This window comes from Phascolarctos cinereus, unplaced genomic scaffold (genome assembly GCF_003287225.1).
Source record: "Phascolarctos cinereus isolate Bilbo 61053 unplaced genomic scaffold, phaCin_HiC Scaffold_726;HRSCAF=1367, whole genome shotgun sequence".
Taxonomy (NCBI): domain Eukaryota; kingdom Metazoa; phylum Chordata; class Mammalia; order Diprotodontia; family Phascolarctidae; genus Phascolarctos; species Phascolarctos cinereus.
Window position 1 is genome coordinate 139,808,184 of NW_027556098.1, and position 25,942 is coordinate 139,834,125.

The window sequence follows — 25,942 nt, forward strand, 5'->3', positions numbered from 1 at the left end:
TATAATTTATATTATGAATATATGACTCACCTTACATGCAACATTTTAAGTGCTCTGAAAGCAAGGACTACATCTTATTTAACTTTGTATCCCCTTGGGCCTTATATAAGATATAGTCCTTACTGAGTGGCTAGTAAGTATTTGTTAAATTGAATTTCCTTCTACAGTATGGCTCACAGCTAGGTTAATTTGGAGCAGAATCTTAACTTTTTTGATTCTCAATTTCCTCATTGGTAAAATAGAACGTCATTTGTTCTGTTTTGTTCATAGGGTTTTTATAAGAATCAAATGAGATAAAATATATTTTAAAATTCAGAAAAATAAAATGTACTATATCATTGTTACTTTGCTCTTCCTCTCCTCCAACTTTTAATCATCTTCTCTGTCCCATCATCCTTTCCCATGTTCTCTAGTTCTTAGTGCTCTATGCAACTCTCTAAGATTATAAGTTGTAAAAAAGTCACATACTAGCAATAGTAGGAAAAGTTTCTTCACCCAGGCATTCCTTATACCCATGACAGCACAACTTCAGGCCATATTCTCTATTTATACTTAGTTCTGTTCATTGCAGAAATTGGAAGTGGACTATATTTTGTTGGTAATAAGAACCAGCAGATGAGAAAACTGCTCATGTTAATATTATGACTACACCCCCACTGCAATCCCCAGGTCCTGCTAATACACTGCAATCAAGGATAGTTTGTTCTGAAATTCCTTAACTCCAAAGTTGCATCTCCAAAAAGATGAAGATTGCAATTACTGCCTTACAATATGGGGTCTCTTAATTTGTTTTTCAAAAATATTTTATTACTATATATCAATTGGTTCCCTTTGCAATCCTATGCATTTTATTTTAGAATTCAGAACATGATTCTGATAAGGGGTCCATAGATTTTTTTTTTACCAGACAAAGAGGATTGATGATGCATATAGTATAGCCATAATAGTTACATGACCTGTCGTGGCTTTAAAAAAATTATCATCTGCTGGCCAAACTTTTGAGGATAAAACTTAGAATACATCTCAGCATGTCTGCAGAAAACAGTCAGCCAATAAGCATTTGTTAAGTAGTTTCCTATGTGCCAAGTACTATACTAAGTAAGTACAAGGGATATAAATCAAAGGCAAAAAAAGTCTATGCCCTCAGAGAGTGTGTATTCTAAAGGAGAGACAGCATACACACAACTAGGTATATACATGATATTTACAGAATACAGTTAGAAGGAAACCTCACAGGGAAAGGCACATGAAAATTCTCAAGCATATGCTTAAAGCCCTCCCAGATTGGTAGGGACTGCTAGATGTCAAAGGTTTTGAGAACCAAGGGTCACATCCATGCCATAATGAGGCTTTCCTAACAAGAGGTTTGAAATTCCATTACATAGTGGAAATAAGCTGAGCTGCTCATCTGAAACTTAGAGAGAATTTTAAAAAAAACACATTTTCAGAAAGAGATTGGATTCCTTGCATAGCCTCACACCCCACTTTGAGATTTAATTCTTATATTATCCATATGTACTCATTAATTCAGAGATTAACACATCCCCTTTGGTGAGTACTAAATTAACCTACAGAAGAAATTAATGCATTCCCTCGAATACTACCAAGATCCAATGATGATAACACTTTGCTGATGAGGGGAGCTCAGCCAAGCATAATAGGGCCTTCATAACATTAATTAAACCACACAAGGAATTCATTAGCCATTTCACAGATGGAGAAACAAAGGGAAAGACAGTTGAGGGAGGAAAAGAGGGAGAGAAAAGAAGATTGGGAAGGAGTGGGATGGAGGGAGAGAGATACATAGAAAGACAGAAACAGAGAGAGAAGGAAGAAAAGACTTGCAGAGAGACACTGACTGAGGCAAAGAAATTAAAAGTTTCACCAAACTAGAAACAGACTTGATGATAATGGAAATATTTAAAGATAATTCCTAAATTCAAATAAATGTCTAATTGATAGCACCTGTAGCACTTAATAAAAATAAGACAATACCCCTGCTCGCACGCACTCTCTCTCTCTCTCTCTCTCTCTCTCTCTCTCTCTCTCTCTCTCTCGATATATAGATAGATATATACACACATAGATATATACATAAATGTATATATTAACACACATGCATATATGTGTATGTGTGTATATATATATACATATATACATATACATATATATACATATACATATATATACATATCTATATATGTATATGTATATCTATGTATGTGTATATATATATACATATATATATACACATACATAGATATACATATACATATATAGATACATATATATATATATATATATGTTTTGTACTTGCTATGAGGGTAACTTTTGTTGTACTTGACATTGAGTTTTGATCTTAGGTCATGAAGGGAATTTATTTCAAAGAAACCAGTTGTAGAAATCAAAATCAAGACCTCTCTTTCATGTTTTGTAGGGATAATGGTAGCACTTCTGGAGGGAGCTTCTCTTAACAAAAATCTGTGTAAGGAAAGCAAAGGACAGAGAAAATAAAACTGGCCATATGCCACGAGGCAATCCAAATTGTCATTAGGATTCATACCACATGTGTTTATGTATGTGTGTATGTATGTAGATAGATAAGATAGATAGATAGTCTTGTTAAGTGACTTTCCCAAAGTCATATAGCTACTTAGTGTCTAAGGTGACATTTGAACTCAGTTCTTCCTGACTGTAGGTTTGGCACTCAACTGACAGCACCATCTTTTCTATAAAATGGGGATAATAATAGCACCCATATGGAATCATAACTATAAAGTGACTAACATAGCGCCTGACACATAGTGGGTGCTATATAAAACATTATGTATTATTATACTTATTATCATAATTATATTATAACCTACACATGTGTATCTACATGTATGTATTTGTGTAAAACAATTAAATTAATGTAATTAAATTAGTGTTGGAATTCCCTCTATCAGTGCAGATAACAAATAGCTTTGCAAGTTGGAGCCCTAAAATGTTGCCTGGGGTATCATCAGCGTTAGCATCATCCATAATCATTCATTAAGTGTTTACTATGTGTCAGGCACTGTGCTGCATGCTACAGATACAAATAAAAGCAAGAACAGAGTCCCTGCTCTCAAGGAGCTTACATTGTTTTGGGGGAAGCAACATGAAAACTATGTCCACACAAGTATGTTTAGCATAAATAGGAGTTAATGCTCCAGGGAAGCCATTAGTGGAGTGAAACAGGGAAAGGAGATTGTCAAGTTCTCTTGCAAGGCATTAGGGTGTTTTGCCTATGGTTAATCAGGCAGGACATGAAAGGCAGGACTTGAACCCAAATAATCCTGAAAATGAAGTCAGCTATTTATCTACTATATCACACAAGTCCACATACATAATTCACTTCCCTTTGTTATTTTACTTCTAATTTTACACTTATCTGTATTTTCTTTTCTTTTTATTTTTGGTGGGGGTGGAGTCAATTTTAAGTGCCTTTCTAAGGGTCACACGGTAAGTATATGAGGCCACATTTGAACTTTGGTCCTACTGACTCCCAGGCTGATGTTTCCACTGTGCCACCTAGCTGCCCAGCTGTTTTGTCTTAATGGAAAATGTAGTAGATTATGATGAAATGAGTGATGAAATGAGGATTTTAGTCCTGGATCTCCACTAATTATGTGAATTTGGGTCACTAACATTGTGTCTTGGTCAATGTTCCAGTCTATAAAACAAGAGGTTAGGTTAGGTCATCCTTTCCATCTACAAAATCTTTAGTTTCTAAGAATTATAAATCTTTAATTTCCATTCTTTTAATTTAACATTTCCCTTTTTGAGAAAGAGTAACATACCAAGTCCTTAAAGCCTCAGTATGGGCTTTCCAGGTGAGGAGGCTTGATTTTCCATCACTGTCTCAGAGATGAAGTCTAACTGTGAGCTAAGATAAACCTTTAAATAGTATTCTCCAGTGTAACCAAAGGGCCATGCTTCTACTCTGCTGAATTCTGCTCAGCAGAAAAAATAATAATAAACAAATATCTCTATATGTAGGGAAAGAAAAGGTGGTTATGGGTTTATAGAGGAAAATTTTGGAGAAGTAGATCTCATGAAAGCATAACAGCGGATGTATTAAATGGGTAATGTAACCTTTTCATTAAAATACATAAGGATTTACCAATAATTTCAGTGCTATATCCCTTCTAATTGAGATGTTTTATTTGCAGGTTTCCTGCCTTTTACTCTGTGAAGCACGTGACATATAAACTAAGTATGCAGTATTAAGTGGGGGAGGTAAACAGTATCTCATCAATGCTCAATTTTAGTGTCAGCTGTTTATAAATGTCATCATCTCATACTCCTCAACCTCCTGCATCCAGAATCCTTCCTGGATAGACTTAAATACGTGCTCAACCATACCAGTGTTAGAAGATTCCTTAAACTCACTCTCTTGTCTGCCTGACTTATCTGCCTTAATATTAGTTCTGGTTTGCAAGCCACCTATACCAATCTATAAAGGCCACTCATTCCATATATCACATTAATGATCCAAAGCACAGCTAATGAATATCTGCTTCCTGGAATAGACAACTTATAAGATCATAAGATCATAGATTTAAAGCAGGAAGCATCCTTGGAATTCATCTAAGACAAATCAATCATTTTACAGATGAGAAAAGTATGTTAATTACAACTCATTTATATAATACTTTCACATTTGCAAAGTGCTTTCATTTTTCTTATCTGATCATCACAACAACTGTGTGAAGTAGGTGTTATTATTATCCCCATTTTACAGAAAATAAATCAAGGCTAAGAGTGAAGCAACTTGCCTAGGATTATATAAGCAGTCAGTATTTAAGGTTGTATTTAAAGCATAGTTTTCCTGATTAAATGTACAGTGGATAGCCTCTAACTCTAAAGAAGTGAAATGACTTAGAGAAGATCATGTATTAAGTGGTTCAACTCTCTCTCTCTTCCTGTTTCTCTTCCTTCCTGTCTCTCCTCTCTTTTCTTTCGCTTTCTTTCTCTCCTTTCCTTGAATTTTATCACTAGGGCAGTTTGTAAATATATGACATTTATGGATATTTGTCCTAGAAAACAGGTGAGACAGTGAAACTGATTCCTTGCCTAGATCCCTACTCACTAGTTCCAGATTACATGGTCCATGGAGGTATTATCAACAGCTTCTCCTACTGGAATAGCCAGAGCAAAGAAGCAGTTTTCCTTCCATTTGAGAGGGACTAAAATTGCTAGAAATGGTCTGTTTCCCATTGGGCCCTATAATTGCTGACCTGGCTGTCACTGCTTGTTTTTTGAGCAAGACAGAGTTCTGGAGGCACAGTCAGGCAAGTTTGATGGATGTTGGTAGCTTGTCAACAAGCCAGCTAAAAAAGGGCCTTACTGAATAAAAGATGCAAAGCTGAAATCCCCAAGTGAAATGAGAAAATCTCATGTTTGGGCACCAGATGACACCAAGTCTGTTTTCTCACAGGCTAGTCAACCAGTGCTCAGAGTTGACAGGAGATGGGATTGACTTGCCCTGAGACAATTAGTCCCAATTGGACAGTCTACTCATTCATAGGAAACATGATTTTTCAATAAGATTACATGTTGAAACTATCTTTTTGTAGAAGAAAGGCAATTATTATTCACACCATATATCTTTCAGAGAAGAATCCTGGGTTTTAATCAGCAATCTGAAAACCTCAAAGATTTTCAAGTGCAGCTTAGATATGGACAGCTTCCAACAAGTTCAGCCACATGTTGACATCTGATCATAAACTCACTATGACTGTATATGAACTATCCAAACCACAAGCATCTTTAAAGACATTCTGGAAATCTCCTAAGAACAGTCATTTTTTCTAAAAATTTTCATAACTTCTATTTCTGACACTGGATGAAAACCAGAAAAAAAAAAGGGACAGGGGTGGGGGCGAGAAAGGAGAGAAAATAACATAGAGAAAAATATAAGTTCTAATTCCAGATTCCCTGATGAGATACTTTTTTTTTGTTTTTTTAATGCTTTTTAATTTTGATAAGTCACAGGTTCTCTAGCCTTGACTAACAGATCTGTTTTTTGCATTTCTACAAGTAAGTATGAACTTTTATATTTCATAGAAGGCAAAACAGGTAGTCAACACTTTCAATTACATGTACAATAATCACAAAAGTCAAAGATTTTTCTTAAATAACCAGCCAGTCGTCTTAAAAATAGATCTATAAACCTAAGAGAAATAGCTGAATTTGTTAATTGTTCTTCCCCTCTTCAGACATTAGCTTGTTGATTTAGCTCAGACATTCATTTCTACCTTAAAGAGGGCATTGATTTAGAATTATTTCTATAACCCTCCTTCTATCCATTTGCCCTCACTGAGCCCTTGAACACCCATTGCTCCTGCCCGCCACGTCCAGAATCTTCCCTTTCCTGTTATCACTCTGCAACATCTTCTTTTGAAGTTCATTCAGTTCCAATCTTATGTCCCATACCAATCATGTTGCCTATTGTGGTGTGCTGGCATCTAGTTCATTCTCCCCTGTTTCTCAAGAGAATTCCACACCTGGACCACCATTTTGTATTTCTCTCCAAATCCCACCATTAAGCTCAGGCAATCTAATATTCATTTTGATGTTCTCATTCTGTAACTTCCTGTTTCCTCAGTCTGCTTACAACTTAGGACCTATTCCTTAACTCCATCTCAGATCCATCCTTTTTCACCATTACTGTCAAGTGCTCCATTTCCTTACACAAAAGTTATGATATTACTCTCTCTGATCACTAATCAACCAATCAACAAAGGGCTTGCTTCATTCTTTGTAGTGGTATCTTATTGATTTATTGATTAACATGATTGCAAATGTTTCAGTAAATAAATTGCAACTAGTATTTGCTATTTTTCCTGAATTAATATTCAACTTCCATATAAATACTAACGATAATCTACTCACGTATAAAAACAGATTCATGTGGGGGGACATGCATTCTTTGTTACTAATTCTACTTTGGAACTTTGCTCTGCATGGTAGTAGGAGAAGAACAATAAATAACTGGTGAAATTTTTGAAAAAATAATGAATTCAAAACAAAATTCAGGTGCTAAGACACAGGGAAGGCTGTGGAAAGGATACTAAATTTGGAAACATACAACATGTATTTGCATCCTTCTGCCATTTATTCCTGATGACACTTGGGGAAAGTCACTGAACACCTCTATGTTCTGCTTCAACATTTGGAAAAAATGAGGGCTTTGAAGTAGATCACTCTTGAGGTCCCTTCCCCTTCTAGCTCTATGATAGTATGATATTTGTGTCAAGTGTCACTATTGCCTAAGGTGTTTAGCTTCAATATGCATTTTTCCCCAGTTATAACGCCAGTTTCTGTTGTTATTTTAAAAATCACTCAAGTTTACTTATATGATTGTGGAAAAAGTAGTGATGTTACTATTCTCTCAGCATGCTTAGGGACATGGCGAACTGTAAGGTCTGGTAGTAACAGTGGAAACAACTCATCATATGTTAACAGCTAATGGTGGAATTTCTTCATTTCCACCTTGTACTATGATCTAGCCTGGTTTCCAAGAATTAAGTTGTCAGAACATCAGCTGATCAGAAGAAAAGAAACTAATTATTTCACTAAACCAAAAGAAAACCAAAATTTGCACTTTTGATAGTAGGCATGTGTGTATGTCTTTGATTCTATATTGAAGGAATTAGCAAATTACTTGACCACATTCAAACCAGGGTGATGTAGTTAAATAAGCATTAAACTTGTTTGTCTAAGCAGTATGAATACTTGCATTTTAACTCTTACTCTGCCATATTAAATCATAGTGTGAGTCATTTAATGTATTACGGGTTTCAGTTTTCTTATTTGTAAAACAGGGAGTAGCAAACTATATCACCTTCTAATTTCTTTTACACAATACAGCGTGCTTTTCTAAGGTCAAGTCCTTTGTAGAAATCTTCACATCCTTTTATAATGCCCAACGTGATTTTTCAGTTCTCCAAGTTTTTGCATATGTATAAACTACTTTCTTGGGTTTTCTGTGACAGGACCAGATGGCCCTCAGCATACCAGCGATGGAATTTATGAAAGTATGGCCTCAACAATGTTTGACAAATGACCCTTGATGAGGAGGACAACAACAAAGAGGGACAGTAGGAGGGTAGAATGACAGGAGATTTATGTGGAAGACCAGAACAAGATTTTAACAACACTGCTGATGAATTTCAAGTGACAGGACTTGTTAATAATTAACCATATAGGAGTACTAGGCCTGTGTGGGAAGAGGTAACCTGAGGTATGAAATGAAGCCTGTAACTCTTAATGAGATTGGGAAGCATGACAGATCATTATAGCATATCAGAATTTATAATGCTTTTTAAAATTAATTAGCTCTTCAAGTATAAGGAAATTCAAATGAAGGAATCCTACATGGGATTCCTGGGATCAGAAGATTTAGAACTGAAAAAAGACCTTAGAGATCATCTGGTACAACCTCTTCATTTTGCAAATGAAGAAACTGAGGTATAGAGAGCTTTAATGATTTGCCCAAGGTCACAGAGGGGGCAAAAGCAGGGTTGGGATTTAAGTCCCTATTTAATAAAAGGACCTGGGACTAGAATCAGAGGACCCAGATTCAAATCTCAGCTTTGCCATTTACTACTTTGTATCACCTTAGGCATGTCACTTAACCCCTCTAGTCTTCTGTGATTCCAATATGAAGGCTGAAGGTAAGTGGAAGAGAGATGATGATGATGAGAGCTACATTAGAAATATTATTACAATTTAAGAATTTATAGAGGTCAAAGATTTTCTGACTACTCACACCTGTATCACATAAAGAATTTCTTCAAGAAGAAAGTTGTTGATTCATTGTTCAATGCTCACCATAACTAGCACCACTAAGATGAAGTTATATTTCATATATAATATTCATACATAAAATAACTTAAAGGACATAATTTCTGACAAGAAAGTAATTTCTGAATAAATTCTCTATTCAGACTACTGGATAATTAGAGTAAAAGCCAAAATTGACACTAAAAGAGAACAAAGGCTACAGGTGAAAAGAAATCATTTGCATTCGATTACAACCTCAATCAATGCAAATAACATGCTAGATTCACCAAGCTGTCATAGTAGATATGGTGCTTAGCCTAAAGTCAGAAAGACTTGAGTTCAAATCTAGCCTCAAGAAATTTAGCTGTGTGCCCCTGAGCACTTAACCTCTTTTTGCCCCAGTTTTTTCATCTGTAAAATGGGAATAATAGCATCTACCTTTCCAGGGTTGTTGTGAAAATCAAATGAAATCATAACTGTATAGTGCTTAGCACAGTGTCTGGCACAAAATGCTATATAAATTTAGATATGGTTATTATTCATTATGAAAAATTAATATGGAAAAGACATAGAAAATGCACCATTTTCCTAAAGAAGTTTAACCAATGTAAAGCAAAAGTGATAGTCCCAAAAGGTCAAGACTTTTCCAGTAAATAGTTGAGGCTCCTGACAAATGGAATAATATGGTAGCCAAGTATAAAACTTGTTTGGATTAGAAAACAATAGATGATGACAGGGAAAGATTATAAACAGTATAGACCTATAAAAAGGGGAAATATGTGTAATATTGACCCACAAAATGAAAAGTAGTAAAAGGGAAAATAACACCGCAGAAAGTTTGCTGTAAGATTAAACTAATCCAGTCAATGTAAGAATTTATGATGAAACTGGAAAGAGAACAAATAGACTAATAAAACGGAACAGATATTTCAAGCATTCCAACAATCTGTTCAAACCATTAGTGACAGTAGAAACAAACAAACAAACAAAAAAAGACTCTAATGGCTTAGTACATGATGTGCTATGTGAAAAAGTGGAAACTGGACTTAGTAGCATGAACTTGGGAATCATGGAAAGACCAGGCTATCTCCACAAGGAGTTGTACTGGAAGCAACACAATTTAGAAACTTTGACATCACAGAATAAAATAGTTGTATGAGAAATCCCTAGTTCTGCAAACACAATAAGCCTGCCAAATACACCTTCACCCAAGTCACTTACAAAGATTTTAAATAGTAAAGGAACAGGAGAAATCCTGAGGGATTGTACTTAAGACATTTTTTTTCAAATCTGATACTAATTCATTATCTGATCTTTCAACTAGTTTTGAATCTGTCTACCTGAATTATTGTCTAACTCCATTTCACTTTCTCTTCTCCTCAAGGATAGAGTCACTTTGCCCAGTGTTGTCTTGAAATCTAGACAATCTATAGTTACACATTCCCTTGATATATAAGGCTAGTAACCATGTCACAAAAGGAAATGTGATTAATCTGGCATGATGTGGTCCTGATGAAACAATATTGACTCTCTGTGATCACTGACTCAGTTTCCAGTTACTTATAAGTGTTCTACCTTTTTGTTAGGAATCATTCTCAAGCTCATTAACACATACTTTATAGACTCTACTCTTTTGTCATTAAAACAAAATTCAAGGGAAGGCACTATTTTCTCTCCTGTGACCTCTTTTCCAAGATCTCATTTATATTCAGCAATTTTTACTACGCTGCCACATCTTTCAGTATCCGTATAAAACATGTCATTGTCATGTGACTTGGAATTATTGAGGTGCTGTCCAATTATTCCCTTAATCATCATAGATCTAAACTCCTAGGCATTTTTAGTGTCCTTTTCCAGTCAAAGATCATTCTCATTAGCAAAGAAAACAGACAGAATAGTATTTGAGTAGTTCTACCTTGTCACTATCATCTGTCTTCCTCTCATCCACCGTTGGTGATTGTCTATACTATTTTCAATCTTCTCTCTCCTTCATTACAGCTTAAAAGTCATGCATACCCCATTTTATTTTATTTTATTTTTGTCCTTAGCACTGATTATCAACCTCAGCCCTTTTTTGAGCGCTTTCACTCCTGACACAATTCTCACAGGGTGCTGCCATGTTCTTTTATCCCTTCTCTCTTTTCTGCCATTGCTTCCATCTTCTATATGTCCTTTGTTTAAACAACTAAGTTTGTCAATGATTTTGTTGTATTTTCACAGGTTTCTTTAGAGTCTCTCACTTTCAACCTCTTTGAAATTATTTTTGTCTGCCTCTACAGAATTTAATTTGAAGACTTCCTATCTCTTTAGGCTGACTTCTTCTGTAAAATTTTAGGCCATGGGATTCTGTACATCTTTCCTTAACCTTTTGAAATTTCCTTATTCTAACCCTACATTGCATATTAAACTACATTAGGCTTTCCTTTTCTGTAAGAAATTTGAAGGTCTCCGTAATTTCTGTTTTCTTCTTATTAGTCAAAATTGCAGTTCCACAGGTTATTTTCTCCAGCTTTTCAAGCATGAAATTAGTATTGAGGTAATTCAAGAATATTTCAGCTAGGAGAGGGAGAAGAGAGAGAGAGAGAGAGAGAGAGAGAGAGAGAGAGAGAGAGAGAGAGAGAGAGAGAGAGAGAGAGAGAGAGAGAGAGAGAAGAGAGAGAGAAGACAGAGAGAGAAAAAGAGAGAGAGACTGAAGCATCAGTTCAATTCAGTAAACATTGAGTAAATTTCTGCAATTATAAGGTGTTATGATGTTAGGCATATACTTGATGCAGGGAGAACATTTTAAAAGCTACTGTAATAGTCTAGTTCAGAGGTGATTAAAAAAAGCCTGAACTAGGTAGATATTTGTGTGAGCAGAAGGAAGATGACACAGGAGAGAAAGATGTTGCATGGATATAATCAACAGAACTTGACAGATGATTGGATGTAAGAAACAAAGAATAGGGAGAGGATTCTGGGAAGATGGCAGGTCAGAAAATTCCAAGCTCTCAAGATTTTCCCCCACAAAAAAAGAGAATAGCACCTCAGGGCAAAGGGGGGGGGTAAAAATAAATAAGAATGGAGGCACAACAGGGGTCCTTCAGGCACAACAGGGGTCCTTCTGGGAAAATCTGAGATCAAAAGAAAAATCCCAGGACAAGGTTGGTCCCTGTGAAGAGTAAACACCTCCAGGTTAGGGTCTACCTTAACAACTAGCAAACTCTGGGGTTAGATGGTTTGGGAGGCTACCTCTGCCCCAGCCACTGGAACTTTTACCCTCCACTCTCAGTGAGGGGAGTTGTGTGTCTGAGCTGGGGAAGATCCAGGAAACCTCTGCTGACAAGGAATACTAGATCCAGCTGTGCTTTGGAGAACTGCAGGGGCAAGAAAGAATCAGCACATGCCTGGTGAGTGCAGAAGCAGTGGGGCAGAATGCCCCCTGGCTGAGGGCACTTACAGGAGGCTGGAGTTTTGGCTTTGGTTCCAGACTAGAGGGGAGAACTGAAGATCTGGGGCAAGAGGCACCATCCCCCATACCCCAGGACTAGAGGAGATTATAAAAATTAAGCTATTATAACAAATAAATGCACAGGTAAAGAAGAAAGAATCCTACTATAGAAAATTTATTATGTGAATATAGAAGACCAAGGTTCATCATCAAAAACAAAGATATTGAAGCAAAGAAACTTTTCTACCCCAAAGAGTAATGCCAAATGGTCACTTGCCCAAAAAGAATTTATAGAAGAACTTTAAAAAGACTCCAAAAATAAAATGAGAAAGATTGACAAAAAACTAAAAAAAATAACAATCCAAGAAAAACAAGATTATGAAAAGAAAGTCAACCAATTAGAAAAGGAGATCTAGAATCTTAAGGCAGGAAAAAAAAACACTTTGAAAATTAGAATTGGGCAAGGCCAAGCCAGCAAAGTTATGAGATCAAGAAATAATTAAACGAAATATCAAGAACGAAAAAACAGAAGAGAAAGTGAAAGTTCTTGTAAGAAAAACAACTGATCTGGAGAACAGATCAAGAAGAGAAAACATAAGAATAATTGGACGACCTGAAAGCTATGATAAAAAGATATGAATAATCAAGCTATGATCAAAAAAGATAAAATAAGGGCAGCTAGGTGGCCCAGTGGATAGAGCACCAGCCCTGGATTCAGGAAGACCTGAGTTCAAATCCAGCCTCACCCACTTGGCACTTACTAGCTGTGTTACCCTGGGTAAGTCACTTAACCCCATTGCCTAGCCAAAAAAAGATAGGAAGGAAGGAAGGAAGGAAGGAAGGAAGGAAGGAAGGAAGGAAGGAAGGAAGGAAGGAAGGAAGGAAGGAAGGAAGGAAGGAAGGAAGGAAGGAAGGAAGGAAGGAAGATAAAATAATACAAGAAATATGTAAAGAAAATTGTCCTAAAGCATTACAACAAGGGGGGCGGGGGAGTAGAAATAGAAAAAAATCCACCAATCACCATTTGAAAGAGTTCCTATGAGGAAAACTCATAGGAATATTATATTCAAATTCCAAAACCTGTAGTTCATGGATAAAATATTAAGAGCAACAAGAAAAAAAATTAAGTATGAGGGTACCACACTTAGAATCACATGTGAACTAGCTGGGAAGACACTAAAGGACTGCAGATCTCAGAACACTATATATCGAAGAGCAAAAGAACTGGGGTTCCAGCCAAAAATATCATACCCAGAAAAGTTAAGCACAATCCTGAATGAAAAAAATGGATATCTGATCAATTGTCAGATTTTCAGGACTCTGTTAAAAAAAAAAAAAAACCTGAAGTTAATAGAAGATTTGACATACAAGAGCCAAGAGAAAGTTAAGGTACATACCCAATACTGATTAGAAGGGATTCAATAAGTACAGACCGTTTACCTTTTATATATGTAAAATGTTAAACATATGTCTAAGATTGTCATTAGTAATTGGGTAGTTCTTAAGAAAGACTGGGGTAGACCTGAGTATGGTATGACTTTTAAAAGTACAACCATTTTAGAACAGCTAAAAAGTAATTATTTTATACAAATGAGGTACAAGAGGAAGAATCGACACAGAAAAATTACCTGGGGAAGGAGGGCTGGTAGTTCTGTTAACCTACTTTTATCAGGAATGGGTTTAAGAGAGAACAATACATATATACCTAGAAGAGTATAAAAGTATTCTAAATTGAGAAGAAATAAAATGGTAAAGGATTGGGAGTGGGGAGAGGATAAGTGAAAGATCTCCAGAGGGGAGGGTGAGGGCATAGGTTAAAGTGCTGTATAGAAGGGTGTTTAGATTTATGGGAATGGGAGGACAGGGGAGGAATCCTATGAGGGGGGTTAGGCTAAGTAAGGAGGGCAAGGTATCAAGTAGAAGTAAAGTAGAGGATTTAGGAGGGAAAGGAAGTAAGAAATAAGCACAAACATAAAAACAAAGATTAGGAGTAGAATTTGTTAGTGAAACATATGTCTATATATGCACGTATATATGTATATGTGTATGTATATATCTATATCTACATATAAATATATCCACACTTAATTGTAGTTTTCGGGGGGTGAGGGAGGAAGGGGGGAAAAGAATAAAGTAAAAAGTGCACAGGAGAGAACAAAAGAAAACTTACAAGGAAGAAAAGATGGACAACTCTCAACACAATGCATAATATTTATCATACAGGCTTTCCTGAAATGCAAATTTATCACTAAAAATAAATAAATAAAAATAAAGGAAGGAAAGAATAAGATTGCAGTGTTGAGTGATTAAAATGATGGTGTTACCTCACTAAATATAGGGAATTTCAGGATTAGCCTTGACTAACTTGGAGACAGATCACTTAGTTCTCATTTGCATGTATAAATCACAATGTGTTATCAATAATACTTACTATATGAGCATCCATAGGCTTCCACCCTCATGCCTATCTTTCCATTTGGATTCCATTCCATTGGGACAAATCGGATGAATCGGGCTTTCACTGAGTGTAAGAATTTGTGGTGCACAATACTGTCAGCATTGGTGTTTCCTGAAACAGTCTATAAGGAAAAAAAAAAGCTCAATTAGTTTAGTAATATCTTGCCCCTAGTTACACGTTGAGAAATGCCCGAAAGGGAACCAATTCTCCTTATTCAAGTCACATAAAATTGATTTCTGTTCCCTTCTTTTTTTCTTCCATTAAATAGTTAATGCCTCACATATGGATGAAACATATTTATTGAACACAAAGGATTTAATTCAATTCAATACACATTTATTGAACATCTGGGTACCCAAAGACAGAGAAGAAACAGTTGTAATTCTAAAGGAGTTTGTACTGTTTCAGACTGAAGACTGAATAGTTCAGATTCTTACCAGTTCGTTTAGAAAAAGTGGCATAGAAACAATATTCAGTTTAACAGAATTCATTAAGCATTTAATAAACCTATTAAGAATTCAGTCCCAGGCTAGGCCCTGGGCCCAAGGAACTGGACAGAATGATACAATCATATAAGAAATAGTCCATGTTCTTGAGCAGCTAACAGACTAGTTGTAGAGAAAGAATATTTCTGCTTGTCTCTGTTGCCCAGGTAGGCATGAGGTATGTCTGTATTGTCTTTTTGTGTGTGTATTCAAACTATAACTAGACTTCAATATTATTTACCCAAGGTTCCTCCCTTTAGTACATAAGATAAGGACTGTTTTACTTTTGTCCAAGTTGTTTCCAACTTCTGGTACAATGCTGTGTATGTACATAATAGGCACTTAATCTGTATTTGATGAATTTGTTGAACTGCATTCATTTAGAATTTATAACTATTTAGCAGTGGCCAAAATACATTTTAACTCATTATAGAGAAAGTTTCTTAAAAGGGTAAACAACTTTGTCATGGGGTATATGACTCAGTAAGAACAGGTTACATTTATATCATGTTTTATAGTTTATAAAGTGCTTTCCTCACAACAACCTTTTGAGGTGTTTGTTTTGTTATTTATTGTTTACAAAGAAGAAGTTAAAGCATTTGATCAATATCAAAAGGCTGGTTAGTGGGAAGGTTGGAGAGTTGGTACCTGAATCCATGTTTTCCAAGTTCAATGCTTAAAAATTCTCATTCTTCTGTGCTTTATCAGGATCATATGCTTAGAAGTAGAAGGGACCTTAGCAGTTACCTAGTTTTTTGCCCCATTAGGAAAGTGAAGGCCAGAAAGGTTAAGTGATTTGTTCAAAGTCACACATATTCTAAGTGGCTAAGCTAAGATTTGAACCCAAGTCTTCTGTTTCCAAATTGACCACTATTTCCTTTCTAACAAACTCTCCTTTGACATTTAAAACCATCATATGCATGCAAATAAACATTAATTTCTTTTTGCTGTGATTTCAGTGGTATATAGAAATCCCAGTATGAAAATACTTGTGTCTCATTGCAGATCAGACCTTCCCCAGAAATTTACCTCTTAGAATTTTGTCCTTTTAGAGTTGAGGGCAGCTAGTGATACAGTAGATACCTAGAGCTTGGTAGACTGTTGTTATTGTTGTTATGTCTGACTCTTCATGACCCTGTTTGGGGTTTTCCTGGCATAGATGCTGGAGTGGTTTGCCATTTCCTTCTCCAGCTTATTTTACACATAAGGAAACGGAGGCAAACATCATTATTTCACTTGATCATGGTCACACAGCTAATAAACGTCTGAAGCCAGATTTGGACACGTGAAGATGAGTCTTCCTGATTCCAAGCTCAGTACTCTATCCACTGAGCCACCTAGCTGCATTTACCCATGTTCAAATCTGGCCTTAGATAGCTTATTAGCTGAGTGCCCTTGGGCAACTCACTTAATCCTGTTTGCCACAGTTTCCTCATCTGGAAAATGAGATAGAGAAGAAAATGGCAAGCCACTCTAGTATCTTTACCAAAAAAAAAAAAAATAGGGTCAGCAAGAGGTGGATACCACTGAAAAATGACCAAACAGTAACAACACTCAGAGTTAAATGATTTGTAGAGTCATATAGCTAGTATGTATTGAAAGTGGAACTTGAACTCAGGTGTTCCTAAACCCAAGCCCAGTGCCGTACCCACTACACGACACTTCTTCTATGCTTACTACAGATATGTGTACGTAAAACAAAGTACTATAAAGAAGTATAGTTGCCAGTTTGGTACTCACAAAAGTAAAAACATTGCATTTTATAATTGCATAGAATTTTTTTTTAAAACACTCCACTCAACAAAGTGTCCGTATCAACAGAGGGTCAGGTAGTCTGTCTGCTAGGTTACATGGGATGGTATAGAAGAAGTATAATTTATATACCCTCCTGAAGGAGGTTATAACCTCATAAGGGGGAAAAGACAATTTTTCTAATTAAATGCAATATGATGGACTATAAAATTCTCTAAAAGTTCAGAGGAAAGGGGTACCAAAGACAATAACATGGGAAAATTTGGGGAATGAAGTGGATCTTTATTTGAGTCGTAAAGGCTGTGTAGGATTTAGATGAGGAGACTCTTCAAGTTGAAAAGCATAGGATAAAATTTGTCTATAATTTCAACAGGCCTTCTGCCACCCTTATTCTTAACTATGTTCCAATTAATCCTAATGAATAAGATTTTAGTGGAACTTCAAGTCTGTTTTTGATGTCATTAAAAGTTAGGTCTTACCAATTTTACATTAAAATACAGAAAAATTGCACTCAAAAATGTACTCTTCAAGAACATTTATACAAGTTGACAGAGAAAAGAGCCAATTCCACACATAGAAATTCACAGAGAACTTCATTCTAGTCATGCAACTCAATTAAGGCCCACTCAGAATAGACACAAATCCTCAGACATTTCAGATTCAGTTAAGGCACTCTAAGTACTGTTTATGGAGTCAGGGGAAATAAGAGCACACTATGCTGTGGGTTGAGCTTTCTGGCTCAATGTTTTTTATATTATCTGATGAATAATAGCAGAAAAAGCAATCAGTAAATAAAGCAATCTTAACTGTGAGCAGGGAAACATATGTCACACAAAGAATCAGGTTTACAAATGAAAGCCAACTAAATTATAAAATCTATCATATTCCCATAATGCTGCCATAATGCTTATCAAAATATCACAGTCATAGAAAACATTTTGCCATGACAGATGGGTGTGGCCAGTGTCATTTAAAGGGAAGGAAACAAGCATGTATTAAGCACCTACTATATGTCCAAGGCATTGTGCTAAATGCTTGACAAATATTATGCTAGTTGATCCTCACAACTCTGTAAAGTAGGTGCTATTAGGATTCCCTTTTTACACTTAAGGAAACTGAGGCAGGTGGAGGTTAAGCGGAATGTAGTACATGGTTAATGCTGTGCACCCAGTGTTACACAGCTAGTAAGTGTCTAAGGCTGTCTGAACTCAGGTCTTCCTGATTCCAAGCCTAGTTCTCTATCCACTGTACTACAAAGCTGTTTGGAAGTGTCTTTTTTGAAAAGTGAGGACAACTACCCAGACATACATGGGAAAAGTTTGAGGGTGGGTGAAAAATTCACCCCAGGGGAATGCAGAAAATCAGGAAAAAACTCTCATAGACAAACTCCCAGATAGAATGTGATTGGTTCAGAATATTGTCGTGGTATAGGAAAAGATGAGCTAGTGGATTTAGAAAAAAATATGGAAAGACTTGGACTTATAAAGGAAGATGCTATCCACCTTCAGAGAAACAGATGACAAGTGGAAAAATTCACCCCAATTCACTAGATGATAAATTTATACCATTTTATTTTCAATACCACTCACGAAAAGCAAAGAACATAAGTTTTCATGGTGTGTTTCTAAAGGTGAAATGAGTTGTGTACATTTGTACAAAGGAAAACATCAGGTAGCAAATATAGTCTGCTATTTGGTCAACTGAGAATTTCAGGCCTAGGCATCACCTGACTTAAATGATTTCTGAGAAAGAGATCATCATTTTCAAATGAACTCAAAAGGCACGAATCTCATCTTCAAGGACAGTCCTCACCTGGTAGACTAATTCTTTTGCTTTATATTTTATTCACAACTTTCCTTCCTTCCAGGATATTTTTTTCCTCATACGCAACATTTGTTCACTAATGAGCAATCCAGACCTTCCTACTAACAGCCTGCTAGTATGCTCCCAGAATCGACAAAAGAATGCCATGTTAGAAAGCCCAGTGCAATTTATGAAAACCACATGAAGCCATTCAAATTCTAAAAGAGTTTGAGTTTACAAAGAGATTTCTGCTTGCAAAGTACTTTTACACATGTGTTATCTTATTTGACTCACTGATGAATAACCAAGAATTTGGTAGTATGAGTATTAATATCCTCACCTTACAAGTAAGGAGACTGAGTCTCAATCTCATTAATTGACTTGGTCAAGAAGATAAAGTTAATAATTGGTAGATCCAGGACACAGATTGAAGACCTCTGACACCAAGGCCAATGCTCTTCCTCTTTTATGCTGCTTTTTCTCTCTAACCTCAACAGCTCCCACTCAATATCTTTTTTACTCTAGGTAGCAATTCAAAAATCCAAAATGTGTGCTACTGAAAAGATGCTAGATAATAACCTTTAAATTAGGCAATCGTTGCTACTGGCAAAAAGACACCTAGATTCACGAAGGAGTAAGTAGAGTTTGTAGTAGATACAAAGGCTAATATTACTCAAAGAATACTTTCTTAATAATGTTATTTAATCCTTCTCAAATCTATCAGTATGGATGGAAGATAAAGGAGTCAGCTTTAAAACCAGGGAAACCTACAGTGAAATCTTGCCTTCAATATGTCCTGGCTACATGACTCTCAGCAAGTCACTTAATTTCTTAGTACTCTAGGCAAATCTCTAGGACCATCATTTTCAAACTCAGTACCAACCTCCATTTGTAGGAATTTCTTTACTTGGGATTTCCCTTATGTTAATGAAACCACAGGTCCAGTTCCTGCAACTATCTTTTAGAATCCCTTACATAATGACACTTTGTCCATGTTTTGTGGAAAACATCAATTTGACATTCTTTTTTAAGAAAACTTTCAAGTATTAATTACAAATTCTACAAGGTTGAGGGTCAAGTATCAAAGTAAAAATCACATCACATGACATAAGAATGAAGCTTCTAACCCAGGTCCTCCAATCGTAAATCCAGAGCTCTTAACTGCATAGTCATTTGGTCCAAAGCATAACTTACTAATAAAGCTTCATATGACTCCTCCTTCCAAGGCTCTTTGAATATTAACATAGGACAAAAATCAGATGGGATTTACAGAGAGATAGAACTAGAGATATCTTAGAGAGGTGAAGAAAGTAATTGCAAGGCACATATAGTCTGGTCTGTTGGCCAGAGGAGAAATTTTAGAAGCCTAATGGGGAAATTGCCTTCTTCATCAAGAAAGCCAGAGACCAAGGTAGGATCTTAGAGGGGCAGGGCAGTTGCCAAATAGAAGGGATGGCCTATGGATCCAGATTGAGATAAAAAAAAAAAAGGAGGCAGGTGTTGGGAGAGATAAAGGATTACTGCATCTGGAGACAGGATAGATCCAAGTCCACCTTAGACAGAAATGTGGAAAATCTTTGTTTTGTATCCCACATAGACAGGTTTCAGCTTAGGGACAGGAGCAAGGCTAGGCATAAAACATATTTTCCGAGAAAATCCATTTAATTCTAGTTTTAATCTGTATGTTTAGTTCTAGATGTTTATGGGGTTTTTTTGTTTCCTTATGAAGTTTTTATTTTGTTTTGTTTTGTTTCTTTAAGAACAAGGTTTCTAAATTCAGAGCACTGTGCCAGGCACAGGAGGAGATTCAAGTTTTAGATAAGATATGGTTGGTTTCAGGCATAATTGAACTTAGAGTTGAATGAGATGATATGTCACATAAGCAAATTAGAGAAAAGCACTGATTATATGTCTTGAGAGGCAGCATGGCCTATTGGAGAGGGTACCAAAACTGGAGTCAGGAAGACCTAAATCCTGCCTCTGACATTTTTTAGCTATATGAACCTTACTTTATCTCCATGTGCCTCAGTTTCCTCATCTGTAAAGTGAGAAAGTTGGAGTCAATGGTCTCTAAGATCGTTTCCTAATCTAAATCTATTATTTTAAGATTCCCTCCTAGCAACATGTGACAGCACCTGGGGTGGGGGTGGGACAGCTTTGGGGCCTAGAGAGAACCTACAGAAGAAAGATGAAGAGAGAGTAAGAAATGTAAGTGGGATACCAATTAGCAAGTACTCATTAAGCATCTACCACGTGTTAGACAATGATAATGAAAAACAAACAAAAAAAATGAAATAATCTCTGCTCTTATGGAGCTTATATTCTTTGAAGAAAGAAAACATACATTGTGTGTATACATATGTACACATATATTTATATACATATGCATATACAATGTGTGAGATATAGATAGATAGATAGATACGTATTCACACAATGTGTTTTTATACAGAATAAACATAAAATAATTGAATACGAAGATAGCTTGTGGAGGGAACACACTAGTAGTTAGGGAAATAAGGAAAGGTGAGTAAAGAAGACAGTAAGAGATTCCTTCCTTCTCTCTCTCTCTCTCTCTCTCTCTCTCTCTCTCTCTCTCTCTCTCTCTCTCTTCTCTCTCTCTCTCTCTCTCTCTCCCCCTCTCCCTCCCTCTCCCTCTCCCTCTCCCTGTCCCTCCCTCCTTCTGTTTTCTGAGTCTTTCTTTCCCTTCATCCCATCCCACTTCAAACTAAAAGCACCTTTGAGGCACTGGAGAAAGAGTAACTTACAGTGCTCTCTTGGTGACAGCCAGTCCAAAGGAACAAAGATAGGAGATGGGGTGCAGGTGTAGGAACAGACAAAAAAATGATTTAGGCTCTATCATAGAGTGTGGAGAGGGGAGATTTATAAATCTATATATAGATAATTATATCTATATAGACATACACATACACATATATATCTGTATATGTGCATATGCATGCAGCTATGTATGTCTGTGTGTATACATACACACACACACACACACACACACACACACACACACATATATATACAGAGAGAGAGAAAGAGAGAGGAAGGAAGGAAGGAAGGAAGGAAGGAAGGAAGGAAGGAAGGAAGGAAGGAAGGAAGGAAGGAAGGAAGGAAGGAAGGAAGGAAGGAAGGAAGGAAGGAAGAAACCGGTTGTAAAAGGCTTTGAAAGCCAAACAAAAGGGTTTATATTTTACCATAGAAGGAACTGGAATTTACTACACAGAAGAGGTATGCTGTCAGATCTTAGTTTAAGGAAAATCATTTTGTGAGCTGCAAATATTTATGCTTTCAATGTGGACCTATTCTACCTATTCATTTCTCTAGAATCTACAACTCTAGTTAAGGCACCATGAATAGCCACCATAGCCTCAAGCTATGTAATTTGAAACTAGAAGGGATAAGAAGCCAACATTAGATAAAATGTCTTTACAAAAGTCATACACCACTGTTTCTAGCATCTCAGATTAGGCTATACATTTCCAGTTACTTTTTCTGTTAGGAGATCACCTGTTTCCTTGCCTAATAGAAGACCCACTCTAAAAAAAACAGCTTAGGATAACACACCAACTTGAGAGGAGGAGGAAATTAAATGAAGGTTGTTCTGGTAGTAAAGATGCTTTTAGTGCCATTCAAGTGTTTATCTCCATGAGAAACATTTATTTTTCCACTGGTAAAAGCAAGCAGCCATCTGTGTGGCATGATTTTTGTAGGCAGTAGTAAGATCCAACTAACTCTCACTAAATATTTCAATCACCTGATTGCCATTGTCTAAAATTCCACAGTTACAATGACATACATTTGGCTTAAATTTGTGTCCTCTGCTCATATTCAAATAGCTTTGGAAGAGGAAACTACTTGAAGCTTTAGCAGCGAGTTATATTTTATAGCTAATGACTATATAGTAAAACAAGCACTAGATTTAGGACTAGAGGACTTGGGTTGGGATTTTGCTTCTCCTGCTTACTTTCTATGGGACTTTGGTCAAATTACTCATCTTCTTGGAGCCTTAGTTTCCTCATCTACAAAATGAGGGGGTTGAGCTAAGTTATTTCTAAGGTCCCTTCCAGCTCTTTTTTTTCCAGATCCACTCACAGTGCGGCACGGGAAATAGAACGTGTGGGGCCTAGATGTCTGGGTAAGCCCCGGTGAAATTAAAATAGAGAAAATAGAGAAATGGAAGGTGAAGACAGAGTTGCAAAACTTTTTTTTTTCAGAATCACAAATTGTCAGAGAAGAAAACTCCTCTATACATATTGACAAGGAAAACTCCACAAACACACAGAATGACCTAAATGTAGTTTGTGAGTGAATTCAGGTAACACAAATTTGATATTTTAAGAGCTTCTAAGTTAAACTTATTATATATTCTAGTGTATTAGAATCAGAGCACGGAACTCTTGGAAAAGTGTAAAAACATAGCAAAGAAGCAGGCTTCCAGTCTTAGTTTAGGTGATACTTTTTACACCAGGAGTTCTTAACTGTTTTTTGTTTGATTGATTTTTGGATGGGAATCCTTTGACAACTGGGTGAGACTTATGGACCCCTTATTAGAATAAAAATGTTATTGTATAATTTGTATAGTTTCAGGTAGGATTTAGTGAAAACTAAGACATCTTTTCCCATCCAACTTCACATATCCTTTGAAATCTATCCATAGATCCCTCAGAGGCCCATAGACTCTAGGTTAAGGACCCTTGTTCTACATGAAGCCAAACCAATTCTCTTCCTCTCCAAATTAATTTGTATTTTTTTTGGTATATTTCACCTTAAATATGTATATTTTGTCTACCCTCAGATTCTTGCGGGCAGAAAGTATTTCCACTCTTGGCTTTGTGTTCCCAGCACCTAACAAGAGTACCAAGCACACAATAAGCATTTAACAAAGGCTTGCTTATTGATTTGGTTTCAAATTCTGGCTCTGACTTTCAGTAGCTAGATGATGATGGGTAAATTACCTTGTCTCAATTTCCTCACCTGCAAATTCAGGATAATAAAACCTGTACTATCTACCTCAAAAAGTTGTCCTGAGTAAAGGTCTTTTCATACCTTAAGAGACTTTAGAAACATTATCTATTGCTAACAGACCTGAAAAGGATCATAGAGATTATCTAACCATCTTATTTTACAGAGGAGGAGAGTAGGGATTAATGAAGTAAAGTAAAATGCCCAAAATTGGATAGTAAGTTTGTGTCAGAACTTGGACTAAAATTTGAGTCTCCTTCCCCCCCCCCGCCAATAAATGAAATACTTACTAATCAGACTCTTATTTTGAAGAAAAATTATTTTAAGCCAGCTTTAAATCTGATGCTTTCTGGAAAAAAAATTATGTGTATTGGTAGTGTGTTTTAAGTTTTAAGATAAGTTTTGTCCTCATGATATCAGGTGAGATGGAAACAGAGTAGGGTATTACTTTTTTTCTTTCTATAGATAATGGACCAGAAGACCTAGAAAGATTCAGTGCTTTCCCCAGGCCACACAGCCACTCAGACTAGTTTGGGACTAGACCTTATAAACTTCTGACTTTGAACTGAAAGCTTTTCCCCATTCTAGACTGACTGAGTTGTGCAGAAATAACACCTGCACCTCGACGAAGAAAAGCAATTGGAGCTCATCTGGGGAATTTATGTATAGAAAGGAGCTGGGACAACAAATAGAAAGGGAGCATCAATGAGCACTAAGCTTCTTTGCCCTTCGACATTTTTCTATGACAATAAACAGCATCTCATTTCCTGAGTGAAAGAACCAGACAACATAATGGCACTAATGCTTATCTTCCTTCCCACTTTAGCAGGCAGGTAATAGGGTAGGTATGAACCTCAACTAAAAAAGCATGCTGGCCCCACTACTTATAAATGGAGAGAAGGATAAGCCAGTATTAACTACACTAAATAAAAAAGTGAAATTATCTGAGCTATAAATAACAGTGATGATAAGTGCTTACAGCTAGTTTGCTGTAATAGATAAAATGGTGAACTTTGAAGTCAAGAAGAACAAGTTCAAATTTTGCCTTTTATACTCACTGTAACAACATAGGAAGGTCCCTGAACTTCTGATATTGTTTCTTCACCTACAAAATTGGGGACATTGCAGTAGTTGCCTCAGTGGGTCATTGTGAGGCTGGAATGAGCAAACCTGTGTAAACAAAATCCTCTGAAAATTTTCAGGTGTTCTACTGATCATTAAATAATATGGTACAGCAATAGAATCAATTGAGAAATACAAATGAGTGATTGAATAAAAACTTCCAGTCCCTTCTCCCCACCACTAGAATGCTTCTTATTTACCTAATTACAGCTAGATGTGAAGGAAAGACATGAATAACATAATTTAATCAGGAGAGCCCCTGTCAATGTGATGGATGCTTCAATCAACTCTATGAGCTTGCAGACTTCCAGGACCTCTCAAGCCTTGCCATCTGCATTAGACTGCACTCTAGCCTTCATCTCAGATCCCTTCCTACCCAAGGATGAACTCTGTCCCTGGAGCTACCCTGGGCATCCTTATCTTGCTTGGTGCCAAGACTCCACTGCACTTCTAGGATACATCCAGCCATTTTACTCAACATGGAATCCAAAAAATTAATACCCATGTTATACACTGAGTCCCTTTGTGGGAGTAGACATACTATCACACATTTACAGAGATCTATCTGGAAGACATGCCTAAGCTCTGGTTCCATGATTTACCTAGAGTTTTCTTGGGGTTAGATGGAGGTCAAAGAAAGAACATCACCATTTTGGGGTCATGACCCGAGGATCAAGGTCAGCCCTTGATTTGGGGGGGCACTGGTGAAAGGGTAGCTCTAGGAAGCTTGCAAGAAAGATCTGCCCCTCATAATAAATGTCAGTCCATAAGATTTCTTAAGCACTTACTATGTTATAATTTTACAAGCTGATTGAGGAACTCATAAAATTTTTCAAAGACTGTCTTGATCAATCTCTGTGACAGAGGTGTGAGGGTTTGTCTCAGAATGACAGTGGATAGAAGGTAGGACTTGTAATAAGGAAGATATGGTTTCATATTCTACCTCAGATTCCTAATAGCTGTGTGACTCTGACCAAATCACCTAACCTCTCTGGACCTTAGTTCTTTTATTTGCAAAAGACAGAAGTCAAAGAGAGAATATCACCATTTTGGGGTCCTGACCCTAGGAACTTGTTCTTGAAAGATTATTCTAAGTTCCCTTCA

General features: G+C 36.5%; 1 protein-coding gene across 3 annotated transcripts in view; it reads right to left on the bottom strand.

Moving 5' to 3' along the window:
* The window catches only part of CNTNAP5 (contactin associated protein family member 5), a 915,392-nt gene that overhangs the window by 510,566 nt on the left and 378,884 nt on the right, over window positions 1-25,942 (bottom strand). For all 3 annotated transcript variants that reach the window (XM_020963128.2, XM_020963129.1, XM_078146792.1), the window contains one exon: window positions 14,676-14,823. In XM_020963128.2, coding sequence (XP_020818787.1) covers window positions 14,676-14,823 — 148 coding nt within the window. The remainder of the gene's footprint in view (window positions 1-14,675; window positions 14,824-25,942) is intronic.